The 19845-nt window shown below is 56.5% G+C and overlaps 1 protein-coding gene across 2 annotated transcripts; it reads right to left on the bottom strand.

Moving 5' to 3' along the window:
* Positions 1 to 429: 429 nt before the first annotated feature.
* Positions 430 to 18423, bottom strand: FAM131C (family with sequence similarity 131 member C). 2 transcript variants are annotated; one of them, XM_073007800.1, is made up of 7 exons: positions 18062 to 18422; positions 6274 to 6389; positions 5168 to 5203; positions 4779 to 4872; positions 2539 to 2721; positions 2163 to 2273; positions 430 to 1378 (listed from the first exon to the last, which is right to left on the bottom strand). In XM_073007800.1, exons 1-7 carry the CDS (start codon positions 18081 to 18083, stop codon positions 1095 to 1097), a joined length of 846 nt encoding a protein of 281 aa, XP_072863901.1. In that variant the 5' UTR covers positions 18084 to 18422; the 3' UTR covers positions 430 to 1094. The 2 variants fall into 2 exon arrangements, with proteins under 2 accessions (XP_072863901.1, XP_072863902.1); XM_073007801.1 differs by lacking the exon at positions 6274 to 6389 and having other exon boundaries at positions 18062 to 18423.
* Between the last annotated feature and the right edge of the window lie 1422 nt (positions 18424 to 19845).

Genomic DNA, 19845 nt, shown 5'->3' with positions numbered 1-19845 from the left:
TGCTGGCCTGGGACTAGAGCTCCTCACCTGTGCTGGCCCAGAGTGAGTTTCCCGTGGTCACGTGGACACTGCAGGCTCGGGCCCCTGGGCTCCCCTCCTCATGCTCCACTTCTTGGCAGGTGGATGGTAGGGAGAGAGGGTCTCTCACCAGGTCTATGATGCTTGCCCTCATGGATAAGCAGGACCCTGTGTCGTTTAAGCCCTAGTCTCCTGCTTGGCTGAGCCACAGTTCAAAAAGCTGGGTCCCCAAGTGTAGCTCCCTGGGGAGTCCACAGAGACTTGGGCATCCTCCATGGGCCCTCTCTGGCTAGGTGGGAGCAGGTTGACCAGCTGTGTGAGCGTTGGCAGTAGGGACCTTCCCCGACTCCCTCCGGACTTCGTCCAGGGGCCCAAGGTCACATCTTCCCAACAGAGACCAGGCCAAGGTCATCGAGAGTGAATCGACCACTTTAATGTCCTCAGAGAACCTTGAGTGAGATGGGAGGGAGCTGTAAGGAGTGAGAGTGGGCTCCCGGGGGCGAGGAGCAGGGGACACCGAGGAAGCAGGTTCAGAGAGGGAGGGACAGACAGACAGACACTCCAGAGAGACAGATGTCCTGGTGAGGACAGCTGGGGAGCAGGTGCTTAGCTACCAGAAGTGGCCACCCCACCTTTGCTGGGGGGCAGACACACAGAGAGAGTGGGGAGGGACTGAGCCCCAGGTACAGGCAGGGTTCCCAGACCCCACTCTAAGTGGGTCTCAGTTCTCTCCATGGCTGTCCTCCTGGGGGCCTGGCTGTTGCTCCTCTGGGCCAGGCTGCCCTGGTTTCTCTGAAAGTCCTTGAGTTCCCTGAGGGCAGACACCCTGCAGGGGAAGGTGCCCACCTGAGTGAAGTAATGAAGGGGAGGGGTTATGGCTGCCACTGCTGGGGCAGGTCCGCCGAGGCACAGAGAGGCCATGATGAGCGCTGGCCCCATCCCTGACACACCTACCCTGTGCCTACCCGAGGGGTCAAGAGATGCCCTGCCCTGGACACCAGGATCCAGATATGCCTGGACTGCCCACTAGGTGAGGTCATGGTGTGAGCAGGTGCTGGACCAGCACAGCCCCCACCTCAGTTATAGAACACCTCGTCCTCCTCCTCCCAGAGGGAACCGCTGTCCACGGAGGGAAGGGATCCTGGTAGGTGCGTCCCACCCTTGGGTCCTTGGTGCCCGGGCCGCCGCCGCCGATGCTGCAGCTCTGGGCTGGGGGGCTGCAGGATGCCAGCGGTGCTGGGGGTCTCCTCCAGTGAGGGACAGCTGTCAGGGGTGAGGCTGGGCGAGGAGAAGGCCTGAAGGCTGTCATCCTGCGAGGGGCCACTGGGAAGGCTGTGCTGAAGGTAGATGCTCTCCAGATCTGGAAAAGCAAAGGGATGACGGGGGAATGGAGTCCTGAGTCCGGCTCTTCGCCCTCTCTGGGGGTGTGAGAAAGGGCAAGGGGCAGAAGACCTGCCTCCAAATCCAGCTGTGTGACTGGTGAGCGTTGTTACCTTGGTCAAATCACCAAAACCCTCTGAGCCCCAGGTTCCTCCTCGAGGCAGTAAACGGAGGAGTCAAGAGTGGGCTTGGTGCCAGCCTGTGCTCTCTGAGAACTGGGACAACCAGTGCTCCCCTGGGCCTCTGTCCCCTCCCCGTCCCTCTCCATCTGTCAGGGAGGATTAAGCGCAGGCTTCCCCCAGGGCCAAGGCTCCTTGAAGCCCTCTATAGTAACCTGGGCTTCTAGAAAGACGGTTGCTTGTGTCTGGTGGTAAGTTTCAGATCCGGCTCTGACGCTTCTAACTGTGTCATTTGGAGTAAGTTTCTGAATCTCTGAGTGCCTCTGTTTCCTTATTTGTAAAATGGGGACAACAGGACCCCCCTCCCTAGGGCTGCTGTGAGGATTCCGTGAGATGCCTCGTGCACAGCCCTCAGTGCGGTAAGCACTCGATTCCCGCCCCCACTGTGCTCATTCTCTCCTTCCTGCTCCTGGCACTGCTGGGCAATGGGCAGGGCAAGGATCACTGCTGCATTTTACAGATGAAGAAACTTAGGCTGAGAAAAGGAAGGGGCTTGGCCGAGGCCACACTGCATTTGGTGGTGGGCAGGCATCCACCCTCAGCTCCGCTCTGCCCACCCCCACCGCCGGACCTCCTGGGCTGTACCTTGGAGCTGGACGATGCCCTGGGGGCTGTTCTCGGGGTGCAGTTCCTCATCATCCAGCGAGGACCAAGCGCTCAGTGTGGCCTCTGTGATGGCAAACTGCTCAGCGACCCCTGGGGGGACAGCGAGATCTGGCTCAGTGGGGGATGGGTGGGGACAGCCTCAGTGCCCGATAGAGCTGCTCCAGAACAGGCCGGAGGGTGGCCGCCTCTCAGCGCTGCCCATCCACGCCCCAGTGGTCAAGAATGCTCACTTAACAGCCCCCCACTCTATGCTATTATTTTTTCCTGCCCAGACAATGTCCATGCAGTGATCTGGGCCCCCCAAGGTCCCAGCTTCATCCCCACAGAGCCCTGGCCAGTCCCCCTCCTCACTGACCTGCAGCAAAGCGGGCCTCACGCAGCTCATCCGGGAGGCAGCAGTAACGCTCGTCCTCAGCTGGGGACAGCTCCCAGCCTGCCCGCTGGGCACTCCAGCCCTTCCACTCGATGAGGTGGGCCACGCGGCCTCGGGCCATGGCCGTGGGCTTTGTGATGTGGTCCTTGATGCTCTGCACCACCCCTGGGGCATGGAGGGCATCTGGGCGACTGTCCTGACACAAGACCCAGCCCAGGGCCTGGCCTCCATGCCTCAGGCCCACCTGGTGGCCTGTACCCCACATTCCCTCAGTGTGCCACGGTCTCCATCAGTGCCCCACACCCCCCCAAGGGCCTATGCCTATCTAATTCCTCATGCCCTCTGAAGCCTCCTTCTCCTGCCCTGAGCCCTCTGAGCTCTGCGGCCCCCTCCCCTCAATGCCCCCACCCACTGGCGTCCACATTTCCTCCCAGCATCCTACTCCTAGTCCATGTTCCCACCCACTGGGTGCTTCTTCCCCAGATCGCCCACACTCTCACTCCCTTTCTGACTAAGTTCAGACCCTTCCGCCCAAGGAGATCCACCCGAGGACCACTCATGAGCCCCCAGCTTTCTCCATGATCCATTAAACACATTCTGAGAGAGCATCTCTGTAGCCTGCCAGCTCTGCTGAAGGTGAGAGCTGGGTGGGTAGAGCAGGCAGGGAAGGCTTCCTGGAAGAGGGGACCTGGGATTGAAATTTGAAGGTGGGTTGGGTTTGAATATTTGGAGGCAAGACTGGAGGCTTTTTCAGTGATGAGAGAGGATGAAGGCATGGAAGAGTCTGGTGTGAGCTCAGGAGTAGCTGGAGTGAGACATGGGGTCCACACTAGGACTGGGTGTGATAGGAGAAGCTGGGAGCTGATCAGGGCCAGAACAGGGTTGGGGAGAATAAGGTGGAGGGCTCACGTTCCTGTGCAGTGGGGAGCCCCAGCAGGGTAATGAGCAAGAGAGTGAGCAGTTAGCACAGCTGTTTAGAAAGACACCCCAGTTGGAGGATTAGGGGTTACTGCAGGGACCCAGCAACAGACATGGCAAGGGCTGGGCAGACAGAGAGGAGGGGTCAGGGGCTTTGGGAGGAGAGCTGTTGGATGTGTAAAATGGAGAGGGGGCTGCCAGGAACGGGTCAGCATCACCATTAACCAAGGCTGAGAACAGATCTGGGAGTCACCCAGGTCCCCGAAGCCATGATGTGATGTGAGGAATGGCAATATTTAAGTAGGAGAAAGTATCCACAAAGGTAATTAGAGAGTGGGGAAAACAGGAAAGATGGGAGTGTGGAAGAAAGTGGAGACTCTCTCTCCCACCCACTTAGTTGGCGAGTGTTGGCAATTGGAGAGGATGTTTTGTAGGAAGTGGGGGTTCAAGTGGCGCTTGAAGGGCAGTTGAGGTGGAGGAAGGTGCTGGAGATGAAGGAAAGGCACAGGCCAACGTGGGGAGGGAGGGCCCCAGGGGCCTCAGGGGAGCTGGGTGGGATTTAGTGCTGGGGCCACCTGATGCTGTGGTGGCCACCGAAACCCCCTCTACTGGCCTGGGAGCCCACGCCCAGCTGCTTCAGGTGCTGCTGCTGCTGTCAGCTCACACCCTTATCTGGAGAACCACCCTGAGCTCCTGGGAGCCTCTTCACCTGGAGATGCCGGGAGGCTGCGGAGTCCTCCCCAGAGGCAGCCAGTGAGGCAGCAATGGGGGAATATAAAGTCCAGCCCCATCAATTCTGGGGTACTATTCATGCTCCCACGCTCCCAGTGGGACCAGGTGGGCAGGGCTAGACTCCTGCTGAGCCCCTTCCCCAGTCCCCTCTGCCTCCCCCGCTGTCTGCTCGCTTCTCTTGAGGGCCAGTCTCCAGGGAATCACCTGCACAGTCAGGCCATGTCAGGCTCTGCTTCCAGGGAACCTGAACTAAGGTGATGTGACTGGCAGAGAGGCAGGGAGACCATGCCGGACAGACATCTGAAAAACTCTGCCCCACCCCCGCAGAGCTTCTTGAGAACCCAGCAGTTTAACTCGTGGAAACAGAACGCTGAGCCACTGGTCCCCCCATGACCCGCATAACCTAGCATGGACTCTGGCATTTAGAAAATGGGACTCTGGCATTTAGAAATGGAGAATCCAGCAGGGCTGCCGTCTTCCCACCTGCAATGCAGCTGTGCCCCTCCCACAGCCAGGGTCTACGGTGGGACTGTGCATTCTCCAAGGGCAGGAGAGTTGCAGCCAGAACCTACCCACAAGGGACGAGGTGGCCAGGGCTGCCACGTTGTAGTTGCTGGGGCAGGACCTGGAGTCGGACAGGTAGCCGTTGGTGGTCTGGAAGCACCTCTGGAACAAGGGGCAGGAGGAGTGAGCAGGGTGGGCCAGACTGCTGGCCGACATCCCTCCAGTCCCACCCATCCCGTCTCCCAGCCCACCAGGTCCTCTGGCCAGTGGGCAGGGACAGGGCAGCTCAAGCCAGGGAGATCCTACCAACTCCCACAGGACCACCCCCACCCACTGTTTCATCAGACTCGTCTCCCCCAGGGCCAGCAGGACTGTGTGCCTGGGCTGGGCACAAAGGATAGAGGGATGGGGGTGTCAGCTTGGGCTGGCTAGACTGGGGGACACACAGTGCACTGACCTGCCAAGGATCCCAACAGAAATCCATCTGTTTGTCCTAAAACAAGAGGAGAGAGAGGATCAGGTAGGGCCTGGCACACTGTCCTGGCAGATGGCCCAAGTCCTGCGGCCCTGGGTGGGGATGGGGGTCAGCCTTCTGGTGCTCCGTGAGGTCGGGGTCTGTCCTCTCTTGGGTGTCCCCCGGCATGCAGAGTAAGAAGGAGGGGGCAACAGTGGTGCTGGGAGGAGAGGCAGCGGGTGCAGCTTATAGAGCAGGCTTGGGTGTGGGCTCTGACTTTGCCAAACACGTCTCTTCCTCTGCAAAACGGTGACAATGTCATTCACCTCACAGGCTGTGGTGAGGCCAAATAACATAATGGAGGCTGAGAGCTGAGTGCGGTGCTTAGCAGGAGGGGTGTGCTGGTGGGGGGAATGGTAATTACATCAACTGGTGGGTTCATGCCACAGACCCTAAGGCAAGGGTGGAAATTATGCACCAGAATTTGGGGTCCTTTGTGATCCTTAGTGACATCTTCTAAATCAATCTGGACTGAGAAACATATGTAAAATTTTAATATATATTATATATAAATTATATTCATATAAATTATATATAATATAGTATACAAAAATTATAATATACAATTTATATATAATATATAACATATTTATGTATTATATATATTTTATATTTATATTTTATATATACTTATATATAATATAATATATTTTATTATATAATATAATAAACTTTTATATATAATTTATATAAATTATAATATATAATTATATATATTACATAACTTATATATAACATTCGTGAGGCTGCTCAGGAGTAGTGGGCTGGTAGCAGAATGTGTTGTCTGCAAGGCAGCGTTAATTTGTGCAGGAAGACCTTCAGGATGGATGGTCTTCTAAACAAGCCTGGTCCAGCCCCTGGATGCTCAGCCCAGTCCAGCCTCTCATGCTGCTGAATACCAGGCCTTAGGGCCCCTGGTCCCACAGGGAGAAGAGGGTTTGGCAGGGAAGGAAGGAGACTGGAATGGATTCTGCTCCCTGTGGGGAGCTGTAGGGGACAGGCCGGGAACTGGGACACAGGCAGCACAGGGATGAGGAGCAACCAGTTACCTTGCCAGGGACATGGTCTACAGCCACGATAGGAGTGCAGCCCGAGGGCAGGTCTGGGTTCAAGGGGTCCATGCCCTGGGGCATGGGGCAGTCCTTGTGGGCACTTGTGAACAGGTCTGGAAATAAGATCAAGAGGAGGAACTCAGCAAAGCCCAGCCCTCTCTTGCTTACAAGGCGTGTTCAAGGCCCCCCCATAAGATGGGTGTGGCCTTATTTTTATCCAGCATCATTGTAGAGGAAGCCGACTCAAGTCCATAACAGGGGAGGAGGGGTCCAGCCAGATGCCCTCCTGCCTGTGCCCCTCAGCAGGAATCACTGGCCTCATCTTCTTTTTACCCCCTTTTCGAAATTTCTAGCACCCACACTCCAGCATGTTTTTGGCCTCGTGGAGACGTTTAATCCATTTGCCCTGGTATTTCCCGACTAGCTCCTCTTTTGCTCCTGGCCCAGCTGACCCTCCGGCACGGCCTCTGAGCTCTCTCTCACAGATGCCCTTACCTCTCACCCGGGTTTGAGTCTGACCCTCTCGCCCTGTGCCTGGATCTGAGGAGCTGAATGTTGCTGGAGAGAGTGACTGCCACGTGCTAGATTGTAGCCCCAGCCTCCTGTGGGATGCTGCCCGGATCCTTCCCTGTTTCTCCATTTCCTGCTGCCTTTGTTTCCTGCCAGGCTGACAACTTCACCCCAACCTTCCTTCTCAGACATGAAACACACTCCCTCCCCTACCCCACACAGTGCTGGGGGCTTCTGCCCCTCCCTCACTGGGTCCAGGATCCTTGGAAAGGTGTCACCTGGATCTTTCCACCCAAATCACCAGAGCCTGCCTGCACCTTTGCCCACATCATCGCCTTTCCCTCCTGCAACGAAGGAAGAGCTGTTCCTGCTGCACCCAGGACCTTCTGGCCCATCCACCCAGGGCTGGGTCCTGCCCCTGCCCTCCCCTCAGGGGCTCTGCTCTCCCTCCTGTGGAGTCACTGCTCTCTCCACTCCGTCCGCCTTGAAGCATTCAGCCAGCACCGCATATGCTGCCATGCTTCTTGGGCTCTGGACGTTCTCCCGCATTCTCACTCCTCTGTCCCCTTACCACGGGGTGGGGCCATCAGCATCCCATCATCTCCTGTCTTTTGAGAAGCTTGTGACCACTGTTTCCCTCCAGCGACTTAGCCGTTCCTTTGCTCCCTTCTCGCCGGACGTGCAGAGAGCTGTGTCCCACCTCTACTTCCTTGTCCTCCAGTTCTCCTCCACCCATTCCAAGCAGGCTTTCATGAGGCAGCCCTTGCCAAGCTGCCAGGAACCTCCATGGGGCCAACTCCAGTGGGGGCCGCTCCAGCCTCTTCTTGGAGCTAGAGCTGTGCAGCCTGCCTGCCCTCTTGAGCCTCGCTCTTACCCTGGCCTCTGGCCTCTCTGGCTGCTGTCCTGGGTCCCCTCTGTGGCTCCTCCCTGGCTCACCCCTGCCCATTGGCTGGCACCACACTTCCGTCCTGGCCCTTCACCACCCTCTCTCCCCAGGAGGCCTCACCTTCGTGTTTCCGCTGCCCACTGCCCATGTGCACACCTCCAGCCCTGACTCCTCACTTGAGCTCCCAACTGAGTTTCCAGCTCTCTACATGGAAGCCCAAGGGGCACCTCAAGCACACCTGGGCAAAAGAGGACTCCCAAATCCGGGTCTACCTTCCCCCGGTCCCCCACTGCACCAACTACAACCCTAAGAGTTTCTCAGGGTCCTGCCTTCCCCTATTCTCCCGGGGACCACCCAGTAAACCGGCAAATCCTATTAGCCCTCTCCTAGGTCTATCCCAGGTCTCCCTGATCCCTTCTCCCAGGGCTCCCCTGCTGCAGGCATCCTCCCTTCCTGGAAGACAATGGTCCCTGCGCTCACTCTCTGCCCGCCAGCGGAGGGACTTTATGCTCTAGGCCAGATTGTGTCACTGGGGTTAGGGGACCCTGTGGGTGCTGCCCCCAATTCCCCTGGATTCCTTTTTCCTGTTTTTGCCCCCATGCCCTGCATGGCTTCTAAGAGGCACCACCTGTGGCTCTTTCTACAGGGGCTACCCTAGGTAAATTTCTGTTGGCCCCACCTGGAGCAGCCCCAAGCCAATGACTGCCAGGTGCAGGACTCCTTTGTCTGGGATCAGAAAATTCCCCTTCACTTACCCTCCAGAGTACCCTGCAGGATGAGGCCGAGGCCAGGCCTGAGACCACCCCACTGCCTGGTTGGCCTCCTCTATCCTCCTCTCGCTCCGTTCCCTACTGGCTTCCTCTGGAAGGTTCACCTCATATCAGTTGTACCCAAATCCTCATTTCAGGGGCAGCTTCTGAGGAGCTGCTCCAAAGCTCTCCGGGTCAGGGCCTGGAGCCAGACTGTCCTGTCCAAATCCCAGCTCCACCCTTACCACCTAGGAGACCTGAGCAAGTGCCTTCCCCTCACCCATTTCCTCATCTGTAGAGTGGGCCATTGAGCAACACTGTTCTTGTTCTTCAGGAATTGTCTAGTGGGATCCAAAACTGAGAACACGGAAGCCTTGAAGCCCCTGTGTTTCCAAGCAAGCCACTGTCGCCAGTGGGGAGGGAGATGACCCCATCTCTAATGTGGCCAAAATGGGCCCTGCAACCCCAACCATCAACCATCCTTCTGACTCCAACCAACCACATCTCCCCACATGCTAACAGGAGGTTCCCAGAGGATCACGTGCAGAAATGTGGGATGCCTGCAGAGGCAGACGTGGCCCCAGTTAAATGTCTCTACAATCAGTGAGAGACAGCAGGCGGGGTAGGTGGGGGCGGGGTGGGCCGGGAAGAGCCAGCCCTCCAGCCTGTGCTATGGCAAGGATCGTGAGATGTTCAAAGCAAAGCAGGCAACTAGGAAGGAGTCCTGGCTGGGCCTCACTGGGACCGCTAAGAGGGCTGCTTGCAGGGTGAAGGGACCACAGCCCCCATGCTGCAGGGGGAGCACTTTAGGAGGAGAGGGAAGTTGGGCAGGGCGTGGAAGGGGTCAAGCCAGGTCAGGCCTTCCATGACAGGGGCTCTATAGTCAGCAGCCCCCACCCCCCCACACCCAGATGGCTCCCCAGAGAACTCACACACGCTAAGCTGGGAGATCCAGGCCCCCATTCCACCTCACCCCCACCACTGTCCCCTCTCACTCCCCTCTGGCCACCCTGATCCCTCTCCTGGGGCGTCCTCAGAGCTGCCCAGCCACACCTGCCTCAGGGCCTCTGCACTGGCCGTCTCCTCCCCACGCCCGGAGCTCCCTCCTCCCAGACACCCAGGGGTTCACTCCCTCACTCCACACAGCTCTCTGTTCCAATGCTGGGACCTCAGCGAGGCCTCCCCCAGTGGTCTGATTTACAGCCGACCCTTTCTCGGTCCCCATCCTGTTTGGGACATAGCTCCCATCTCCCTCCTCATCGCGAGTGTCCATCTCATTCATTGGCTCTCACTAGGACATGAGCTCTGCAAGGGCTGGGCCCTTGTCTGTTTCCTTCACCACAGCCGCCTCAGCACCTGCCATAGGGCCTGGCACACACAGGCACTCATTGCATATTTGGGTAAGAAGGAAAGCATGAATATTTGGGTGCCTGCCACACAGACGTCTCAACAGTGAGCCGGTGTTGGTCAAGGGAGACCCTAAAGCCCCTGATAAAATAACCATGTCTTGACCCTTTCTCTGAAATCCTTCATGCCACACCCCAGCATGCCAGAGGAAAAAGGAATGCCAAGAGGGGATAGAGGTCAGCAGGGTAGAGATCCCACTGTGGCCCGCAGGTCACCAGCCCTAGCTGGCAGGGGAAGGTGGGCATTCAGTTGGAGGTGAGATTAAGGATTCCTTTTATTTTCTTTTCCCTTCCTTCTTTCCTTCCTTCCTTCCTTTCTTTTTTCCTTCCTTCCTTCCTTCCTTCCTTCCTTCCTTCCTTCCTTCCTTCCTTCCTCCCTTCCTTCCTTCCTTCCTTCCTTTCTTTCTTCCTTCCTTCCTTCTTCTCCTTCTCCTCTTTCTTTCTTTCTTTCTCTTTCTTTCTTTCTTTCTTTCTTTCTTTCTTTCTTTCTCTTTCTTTCTTTCTTTCTTTCTTTCTTTTCTTTCTTTCCCTTTTTTTCTTTCTATCTTTTTTTTTTTTTGACAGAATCTCGCTCTGTCACCCAGGTTGGAGTGCAATGGCACGATCTCGACTCACTGCAACCTCCGCCTCCCAAGTTCAAGTGATTGTCCTGCCTCAGCCTCCCGAGTAGCTGGGATTACAGGCACCCGCCACCACGCCCGGCTAATTTTTTGTATCTTTAGTAGAAACGGGGTTTCACCACGTTGGCAAGGCTGGTCTCAAACTCCTGACCTCATGATCTGCCCGCCTCGGCCTCCCAAAGTGCTGGGATTACAGGTGTGAGCCACCGCGCCCAGCCTGAGATTAAAGTTTTCATCCCAACTGGATTAGATTTAGTTTGCAGAAGAGACCATAGGTTTCTGGGATCTACCCAAAGGTAAGCAGGTGAGCTAGTCAGGGAAGCTGGAGGCAGAGACTGGAGCCAAGGAAAGATCTTATTGAGCACTCCATCCATGACCCAGGCAGGCCTAAGGAGGAGAGAGCACTCATGACCCAGGCAGGCCTAAGGAGGAGAGAGCACTCATGACCCAGGCAGGCCTAAGGAGGTGAGAGGCCTAAGGAGGAGATCCCACCACATGGGATCATGTGGGCTGAGCCATGTGCCTGCACACCATAGCACTCAGCTCATCTTGTTCTTTTTCCTGAGTCCCTGCTGTGTGACTCTGAGCTAGTCCTGCCCTTCTCTGGGCTCCAGGGCCTCCATTTCTACAAAGGCCATGTTGTCCAGGCCCTTCAAAGGCAATGTTCAAACTAGGGGTGCCTCTTTCAGTGGGTCATGCAGCCATTTATTGATTAGGCCTTATTTTAATGGAATAGAATGGAAAATATCAGAGCCCACTGCAAGTCACGTTAAGTATTACTTTATGAAGCTTCTGTTTATGCAGACACAAATCTGTGCAGATGTGTGTGCACAACACACACACACAGTAAAAATTTTCTGGGTCATGATGCAAAATATATTATTCCTATGGGTCCAGTCAAAAAAGTTTGCAAGTTGCCAATCTTGAGGTTCTGGAAATTCTGCACGTCTTGGACAAGCCAGGGCCCGCCAAGGTACAGACAGGTGGTACTGGCCATAGGCTGACCCTGGGAACTTGAGAGGCATTAGGGTATTTCTAGGACCCCTGGCCACCCCCTGAAGCTTTTTTACAACTCTCCAGCCACAGACCAGGGAGCAAGGTTGATGGGGAGGGGAGCCGGGCATGGAGGAGGCTGATGGTGCTGCCAAAGCCTGGCAGAGGCATGACTTGAACAAGGTCATTCGTTGAGATGGTTGTGGGCTTGGAGGACTCCTGGCTCCCACCCCCTCCCCAGTCCACCTGGCTCCCCACCTCAGTTGGGGTTCGGGTGTCTCCGCCAAAGCTGCCTGCTACCCCTGAGGACTTTGGCCCCGTGATGTCACAGGCTGGTTGCCATGGGGACGTCAGGTAATGAACCAGCCCAGGGTGAAATCACAGGCTATTCTTCGCCCAGCTGGGACTGGTGGCCACGTCACCACTGGCAACTGGAAAAACACAGAGTGTCATGTGGCGTGGGGGCTGGGAGGCAGCCCGAGGGGACCGCTAGCACCTGCTCCTGTGGCTCCCTCTCCCAGAAGGACACCCCCTTTCTTTCAGTCCACATCCTACTCTCCTGACCTCAAGGTCAGAGATCCCTTCTCAGACCTGCTCCCTCCCCCACCTCTTCTGTCCACAAGAGTGACAGGCTTCTGATTGCCATGGCAACCTGAAGAGGGCCATCTTGATCCTTCAAGGAGAGGGTGTCAACCAGATGTCTCCTCCATCCCTCTGTCTTCAACCAGAGCTTCTCCTCTGCATCTTGAGGGTGCTTCCTGCCTTCCTATGCCAGCTCCTCTTCAAACTGCTTTAGAGTCTAACCTCCCAGACAGTTCCTCCTGATGTCCAGCCTAAACCCCTCTTGTTGCAGTTCCCATACTCGTCTTCTCTACTTGATCCTTGGGTGAGTCTGCAAACTCTCAGGCTCCTATCATCTGCTTCAGGGTCTTCCAACTCCTTTAAGCCGTTCTTTGGGGCTCTGTGTCCCAGCCCATTAGTCACCATGGTTTCCATCCACCCCAAGAGTGTCTCCCAAGGCTCTGTACCCCAGAGGGCAGAGAGGGACCACGTTTGACTCTGCAGCAGCCCAGGGAGGGTAAACATCCTCTTGAAACCACACAGGAACTGAGCAGCAGCCTGGGGTCAAAGTGTCCCCTGATGCTCCTCCCCGGCCAGCCTCGGGCTTCTCCACTCAGCTTCTCAGGGCACCTGTAGCCGATGCGGCCCCTCCAGCCAACCATTGCTCAGGTATGTACTGCCCAGTTGTGACGTGCCGGGCTCTGCCCTTGGCTCTGAAGAGAACATAATCGGCCAAGGCATTCCTCTTACAGTCCCTGAGCTGGGTTTAAGTCCCAACTTCTCACTTTCTGCTCAGGGGGTGGGCATGCGACTTAGCCCCTGTGAGCCTTGGATTCTCATCTGTGAAATAATACCAGCCCGGAAAGGGCTGCAGCAAGGACGAAGCACCCACCACAGCAAGCAGTCTGTAGGCAGCAGCCGCTCCAGCCCTCTCCCCTCAGTGTCTCTCTCTGGACAAGGGACACATCTTAGTCAGCCACTCCTCTGGTCTTGTCCCCAGGGCTGGAGCTGGCCCTGGAGGCTCCGCAAAGGGAAGCCCTTGAGGGTGAGTCCTTGGCCTCTCTGCCTGTTGAATCACTGCCAGGGGAGCAGGCCACAGAGCTTGGCAGAGGCCAGGCCTTGAGTGGACTGAGTGTCCCCTCCCTCCCTAGGATGTTTGTTTACGGGTCACCTGAGCCGTGACAGTAGCTCATCCATGCGTTGGCTCAGCTCAGAGCTCTCCAAGGGGGTCCCTTTCCCTCCCTGTGCAAGGATGGAGAGAGAAAATGGGCTCCTCCCCGGAACTTCCACACACTCCAGCTCCTCCCTACTTCCTTCCCCAGGCTCCCTCCCACCCTGTGACCTGGTCTCTGGGAACATCTTGCTCTAGCCTCACCTCTCCCAAGCAACCTGCCCAGATTGGCCTCTGCTGGATTAGGTGACTCCCTCACCTGTGGCCCTAATGGCCAAAGTCTGGCCTGCAGTGATTTGCTGCCACTGTTTACTGAGCAGGTGCAACAGTACTGTGTCAGGTACTGTCCTAGGCCTATTCACCCATGATCTGTCATTTAACCCACACAACAATCCTGCAAAGTAGGTATTATGCCCATTTTACAGATAAGGAAACAGAGGCTCAGAGAGGATAAATCACTTACACAAGATCACCCGCTAATAAGCAGCAGAGATGAGGGTCACACTTTGGCCCGTGTGAAACTCCAAAGCCTGTGCCCCAACCACTAAACAGGGCTGATCTCCAGACAGGATCCTCGGGTCATCCTTCCAAGGGTTCATGCATCCTGCCTCCCCCATTAGGCTACTCCACGGACAAAGCTGTACCTCTCTTATCAGACTGTGAGCTCCTGAAGGGCAAGGTCCCACCTACCCTTTCCTCAGTCCCTGGTATAGGACTGCTTGGAAACTATGGGTGGCTCTGGTGGGTCCCCTTAGAGCTTGTGCCTTCACCCAGACATGACCAGATGTCTGATTTTCCAGAAGAAAATTCTCGGTCTCTCGTTTCTACTCTCACCCCTGACCCCACCAGCCCCCAGTGCATTGGAGACCCCCAACGTGGGGCCAGGAGGCTGATCAGTTGGCCTGGAGGAGAGGGCTGGGGCATGAGTGGGCAGGCAGAGTGGTTATGGCACCAAGGGCATGGAGTGGGTACTGAGCCCCTGGAACTGGAGAGAAGCAGGGCAAATATTCCTCTCTGTTCCATACAGACTGCCACTGGTTGCAGAGCCCCAAACAAATGGAAGGGACCATTCAAGTTTTCCAAGAGGTTGTTTTTCTAAGCACTGGCTGTATACTGAGCACCTTTTTTTGTTTTTGAGACAGGATCTTTGTTGCCCAGGCTAGAGTGCAGTGGAGCAGTCACAGCTCACTGCAGCTTCGACCTCCAGGGTTCAAGCCATCCTCCTGCCTCAGCCTCCCAAATAGCTGGGACTACCAGCGCACACCAACACACCTAGATAATTTTTTTAAAGTTTTTTTGTAGAGATGAGGTCTCACTATGTTGCTCACTGCAGCTTCGACCTCCCGTGTTCAAGCTATCCTCCTGCCTCAGCCTCCCGAATAGTTGGGACTACCAGCGCACACCAACACACCTAATTTTTTAAAAGTTTTTTTGTAGAGGTGAGGTTTCACTATGTTGCACAGGCTGGTCTTGAACTCGTGGGCTCAAGTGATCCTCCCACCTCAGCCTCCCAGTGTTTGGATTATAAGCGTGAGCCACAGCACCTCTCTCTCTATAGGGACATAAGAAAGCAAAGGACAGGGTTTCCACACTCAGGCTCTGGGGTCACACTGACCTGGATTCAAGTCCTGCCTCTCCATGCCCTGGCCATGTGACCTGAGGGAAGACCCTCCCGTTCTCTGAGCCCCATGTCCTTTGTCACAGGGTTGAATGAGAACTAACTAGGTCAGGAGAGCAAAGGCTCAGCCCGGCTCAGGATAAGCGCTCAACAAACGGTAGCTTAAAAATAGATAATGAACACAAAATAGCTCCTGGAAACAGCATTTGTTCCCTTAATCTGGTCCCAATCAGTTTCTCAATGTCCTCAGCACCTCGAGTGCCTGCCACCCACTGCCTTTCCCATGAGGCAGGATGCGGCTGAAAACCTCCGTAGGTTTCCCCTTTCGGCCATGAAGGCCTGTATTAGCTGTCTGCACAGACAGGTAATAAAAATTAAAGGCCGGGCGCAGTGCCTCACACCTGTAATCCCAGCACTTTAGGAGGCTGAGGTAGGAGGATGGCTGGAGGCCAGGAGTTTGAGATAAGCCTGGGCAACATAGTGAGAGCCTATCTCTATTATAATATATACAATATTAAGATTAAAAGTAAAAATGAGAGCGATAGCTAATACGTACGAGTGCTTACTATGTGTTGGGTACTGGTCTGAATGCCTTACATGAATTAAGCCATTTAGTCCGCCCAGCAACCCTATGACATCAATAATATTATAATTCCCATTTTAGAGATGGGAACACTGAGATACACACACAAGGTCCAGTCACTTGCTGAGGTCACAGAGCCAGTAAATGGTGGAGCCCTGCTTCCTATTCTGCACTCCTAGCCTCTCTACCAAGTATGCAGATGCTAACTGCTGCCAGTGCTGGGATGGGGTGATTTTCCCAGGTGTGGCCTGACCTAGGTTTTGGGGTTTGGCTGGATGGTCCCGGCTGGGTGCAAGCTCTGGGCTCAGTATGGGCATCAGCCTGAGGCCTGCAGTCCTTGGCCTTGGCCAAGGGTGGACGCACTCCCTTCACCCTTCCTTCTGCAGCAGTGCCTACCTGGCCTAGGAGGCACTCAGCACTCAGGCTACGATTAGCAATCGATTGCCGGTGCAGGGGCCAGGTGGGGGCACAGGAGCCTGCAGCTCCAGGAGAGTAGACAGGTGCAGGCACCAGGGCCGAGGGCTGGCTGTGAGTGCAGAGACTGAGGCCCCAGCCTGTGGAGTCAGCATGCCGTGGTTTAAATCTTGGCTTATCCTTTCCTAGCTGTGTGGCCCTGGACAAGACTCTCCACCGCCCTCTGCCTCTGTTTTCCCACTCGTAAGATGGGGACTGTGTTCATATATAACCCAAACTAGCTTTATCTGCCTAAAACTTTCAGACTAGTATGTGCTCGGAGAGCATCAGTGAGGAGGACAGAGCTGGGTGGGTCAGTGATGCAGCCACCCAGAGTCTCTGGGACCCTGGCCGTCCCCTGCCCACGTGGCTCCCCATACTATTTTCACCTCAATCCAACTTTTTGGGTGCATGTTGAGACTGCCAAGGGCCCCATCTTCTCAGGAGGGGGACAAGGCTGAACTATACAACTAGATCTGGGGGGCACCGGGGAAGCCCAGGCTGCAGAAGGAAGGGTGGAGGGAGCGCATCTTGGCTGCTGTGGCCCCAAAGAGCCCTGGCAGAGGGGGCAGTGGAGGGACCCCCAGGTGTGGGGTCAGAGGACCTGGGCCCCAGTCTCTCAGGGTGACCTTAGCAGGCGTCTCTTCCTCCTCAGCCTCTGTCCCGTGCTCAGTGGGTCCTCAGCTCAAAGGCCAGTCCACTGGGGCTGGGACCCCAAGGTGCCTGGCATGGGGTGGCCAAATGAAGGGGAAGGGACCTGGCCACTGAGGAAACACTCAGATCCCCTCCACCTGGAGCCAGAGACTGCCTAGAACCTTTGGGGTTTCTGGAGCCTGGTGCTCCTAAAGAATCCTTAGCACTCCTCACTCTTCAAACTCCCTTCCCCTCCCGCTAGGCTGCAGGCCTCATGGACCAGGTGCTGTGCTGGATTCCTTGCTGCTGGATGCCCAGCATGCACACGGTGCCTGACACATGGCAGCTATCATGTTAATATCAGCTTTTGCATAGATAAGTAAAGGAACCTCACACAGCCTAACCCTGTACTTTCCCCTTCCCCAGCCACGATTAGACATCCTGAGCCACTTACCTGAATGCCCACAGGAACTCCTGAGCAGAAGCCCTTAGGGTCCAGAGGATCGGGAAGGGCGTTATGCTCCCTGCTCAATACCTCCAGGACAAGGTCCTAGTAGCTTATTCTGGGTAAGCTACTAGGGTTGATGGGTGTGGTGGTGGTCAGTGGGTTTGGCCTCAGCCTGCAGAGCCTGAACCAAGGCCAAAGCCACCCCCACTCCCAGCCACACCCCCCTGATCCCACTGTGGGGTGAACAGACCAAGCTGGGAGAAGAGCTCAGCCCAATCGCTTGTCTAAAATGTTGCCCAGCGGCCTGTTGGAAAGCTGGTGGTGATGGGTGGGGGTGGAGGTAGGGGGCTCCAAAGACCAACCTGCCCATCCCCCAATCTCTGTGCAAGACTCTGTGTCCCCTACTCACCGATAGAAGCGGCCAGGGCCTGCCCTGGTCCCCCAGGCAAGGGCAGGTCCCTCCACCTCCCTGGGTACCACCTCAGGGAGAGCAGAGAGTGACAGGTCAGGCACAAGAGAGAAAGACCCAGGCGGTAACTGGGAACATCAGCTGTGCTCTGGCCCTTCTGTCCCCTGACCAAGGATGGGGGTGGGGAGGAGGATTAGGGATAAGGGGTGGGGGCAGGGGAACCTTCTTTATAACCTGTTCCCCACCATTAACCCTTTCCTGACAACAGCGTTCAGGGACTCTGCAGATGGGGGCACCCGATAAGACGTGGGAAGGGGCTGTGGGGGTGAGCTGGCAAGGCCTGTGTCTTGAGGAAGGGTGGGACAGGGAGGGTCTGCTAGTTCTCCCCGTGCCCCGGAGTTCCTCCGAGAAGCCAGGAAGAACCGGAGCCTCCCTCCCCTCCCAGGCACCCGGCAGGGGGTGTGTGGCTGTAGGGATGAGAGCGCGGCACTGGACCCTGCTTCGTGTCACCTGCGGGGCTGCAAACCGGGACGGGGATGCAGTGAGCTCTGCACGTGCGCTCTTTGCGCTGCTCCCCGCCCCCCACCGTCCCCAGCCCTGTCCCCTTCAGGACGCCGCGTCCTCGGGGGTGCGGCCGGGCTGTGAAGGGCGGGTCACCAGCCCCACCCCCCAGGTCTCCCAGCGGCGAGGGGACTGCACCGGTCCCCGGCGCCCGATCCCCCCACCCCCGGCCGAGCCCCCTCACCTCGCGACACGCAGGAGCCCATCACGGGGCCGCGGGGCCGGGCCGCTGCGCCCGGGGTGCGTGGGGCCGCGGGGCGTTCATGTCTCCGCGGGCCCGGGGCTGAGCACTGCGCAGCCAGAGGACGCGCCGGGCGGGGGTCTCGGGCGCCCTCGGCTTGGCCTCAGCTCCAGCCCCGGTCGTCCCCGCTGCCGCCGCGCCCGGCTCGCCGCGCGCCGCCGCCTCCCGCGCCGCTGCCTCCCGCGCAGCGCCCGCCGCTGCCAGGGGAGGGCGACACCGCGGGGCGCGGCGGGCGGGGCCCGGGGGAGCGCAGCCGGGAGGCCTGGGCGCACCTGTGGCCGCGGCGCGCGGGAGGGCCACCTCTGTCCCTTCGGGCCTCCCGCACCTCCCGGGATTGCCCGGGCTGAAGGTCAGGGAAGGGGAAGGAGGGGGCGGGGAGACTCCTGGCATTTGGAGCACAAAGTAAACAACATGAATTTAACCACAACAGCGACGACTGGGCACCAGGGCTTGGGGGCGAGGAGGGGTGTGCACAAGAACAACAGTTCCATTGGGCCCATTTTGCAGAGGATAAAAGTGAGGCTTGCAGAAGTTAGAGGGCTTGCCTGAGAGCCCTAAGCTGTGAGTTCAGCGACTTTTGACTGTCAATGCCTCATTCAGAGCTATTGAAATTAACATACGCAAAATAATATATGCCCAGAGGTGGGGTAGAGAGAGTGGGGGTAGATAGTGCTCTGGCGGCCTGGCAGCTGGATGAAGGGTCTCCAGCGATGGTTGAAGAGGGGGGCAAGGCTGCCTCTTAGGGCTTATCTAGGGCAAAGTAAACTGAGGCATGGGTTTTTTTTCTCAGCCCTGGACGGCCTCTGTAGTTATTCACACTCACACGCACATACTTACACACACACTCTCCCATGTGTACATACCCTCATTCACACACTGATGGTCATACACACACATATATATGCACACTTGCATTCACACACAGGCACGCACACTCACATACCTACACATGAATACACACAGTCTCCCATGTGTACATACCCACTCACACCCGCACAATGACAGTTATACACACACATTGAAGCACCCTTGCTTTTACACACACACACACATCCCAGCTCCTAAGGTGTGAACATCCTTTAGCAAAATTTCCCATGTGCACAGCACTCAGTGTCAGCATCTGAGACCCTCACTCTCACACGGCATCTCGCTCTCTCCTTCATGCCCACCTGTGCATCAGGCAGGGCAGGCACTCTTGTGTCTGTTTTCCAGTTGAGGCAGCCAGGTTCGCTGGTGGCAGCAGAGAAAGGTTTTGAAGAATGAATAAGGAGGGGCCAGGCGCCGTGGCTCACGCCTGTAATCCCAGCACTTTGGGAGGCCGAGGTGGGCAGATCACCTGAGGTCAGGAGTTTGAGACCAGCCTAGCTAATATGGTGAAACCCCGTCTCTACTAAAAATACAAAAACTAGCCAGGCATGGTGGTGGTGGGTGCCTGTAATCCCAGCTACTCGGGAGGCTGAGGCAGGAGAATCGCTTGAACCCAGGAGGCGGAGGTTACAGTGAGCCAAGACCATGTCATTGCACTGCAGCCTGGGCTATAAGAGAGAAACTTTGTCTCAAAAAAAAAAAAAAAAAAAAAGCTGGATATGGTGGCACAAGCCTGTAATCCCAGGTGGAGGGCAGTTCTGTGCCTGACCCTGGTATCAGCAGACCTGGGTGAATGAGGGCTTAACTCACACAAGCTGTGTAACCTCGGGTAAGTTGCTTCGCCTCTCTGAGTCTCAGTT

This window comes from Chlorocebus sabaeus, chromosome 20, assembly GCF_047675955.1.
Source record: "Chlorocebus sabaeus isolate Y175 chromosome 20, mChlSab1.0.hap1, whole genome shotgun sequence".
NCBI classification, from domain to species: domain Eukaryota; kingdom Metazoa; phylum Chordata; class Mammalia; order Primates; family Cercopithecidae; genus Chlorocebus; species Chlorocebus sabaeus.
This window is presented reverse-complemented; position numbering and strand designations above follow the sequence as displayed.

Bases quoted from the DNA above. Each gene is read 5' to 3' on its own strand.
- FAM131C (XM_073007800.1), bottom strand. From the start codon at position 18,083: ATGGGCTCCTGCGTGTCGCGAG. The intron at 5,204-6,273 runs GTAACTGGTTGC...CTCTTGTTTTAG, and splicing joins TAGACCATGTCCCTGGCAAG to GACAAACAGATGGATTTCTG. The intron at 2,722-4,778 runs GTAGGTTCTGGC...TCCATGCCCCAG, and splicing joins GGCCACCTCGTCCCTTGTGG to GGGTGGTGCAGAGCATCAAG.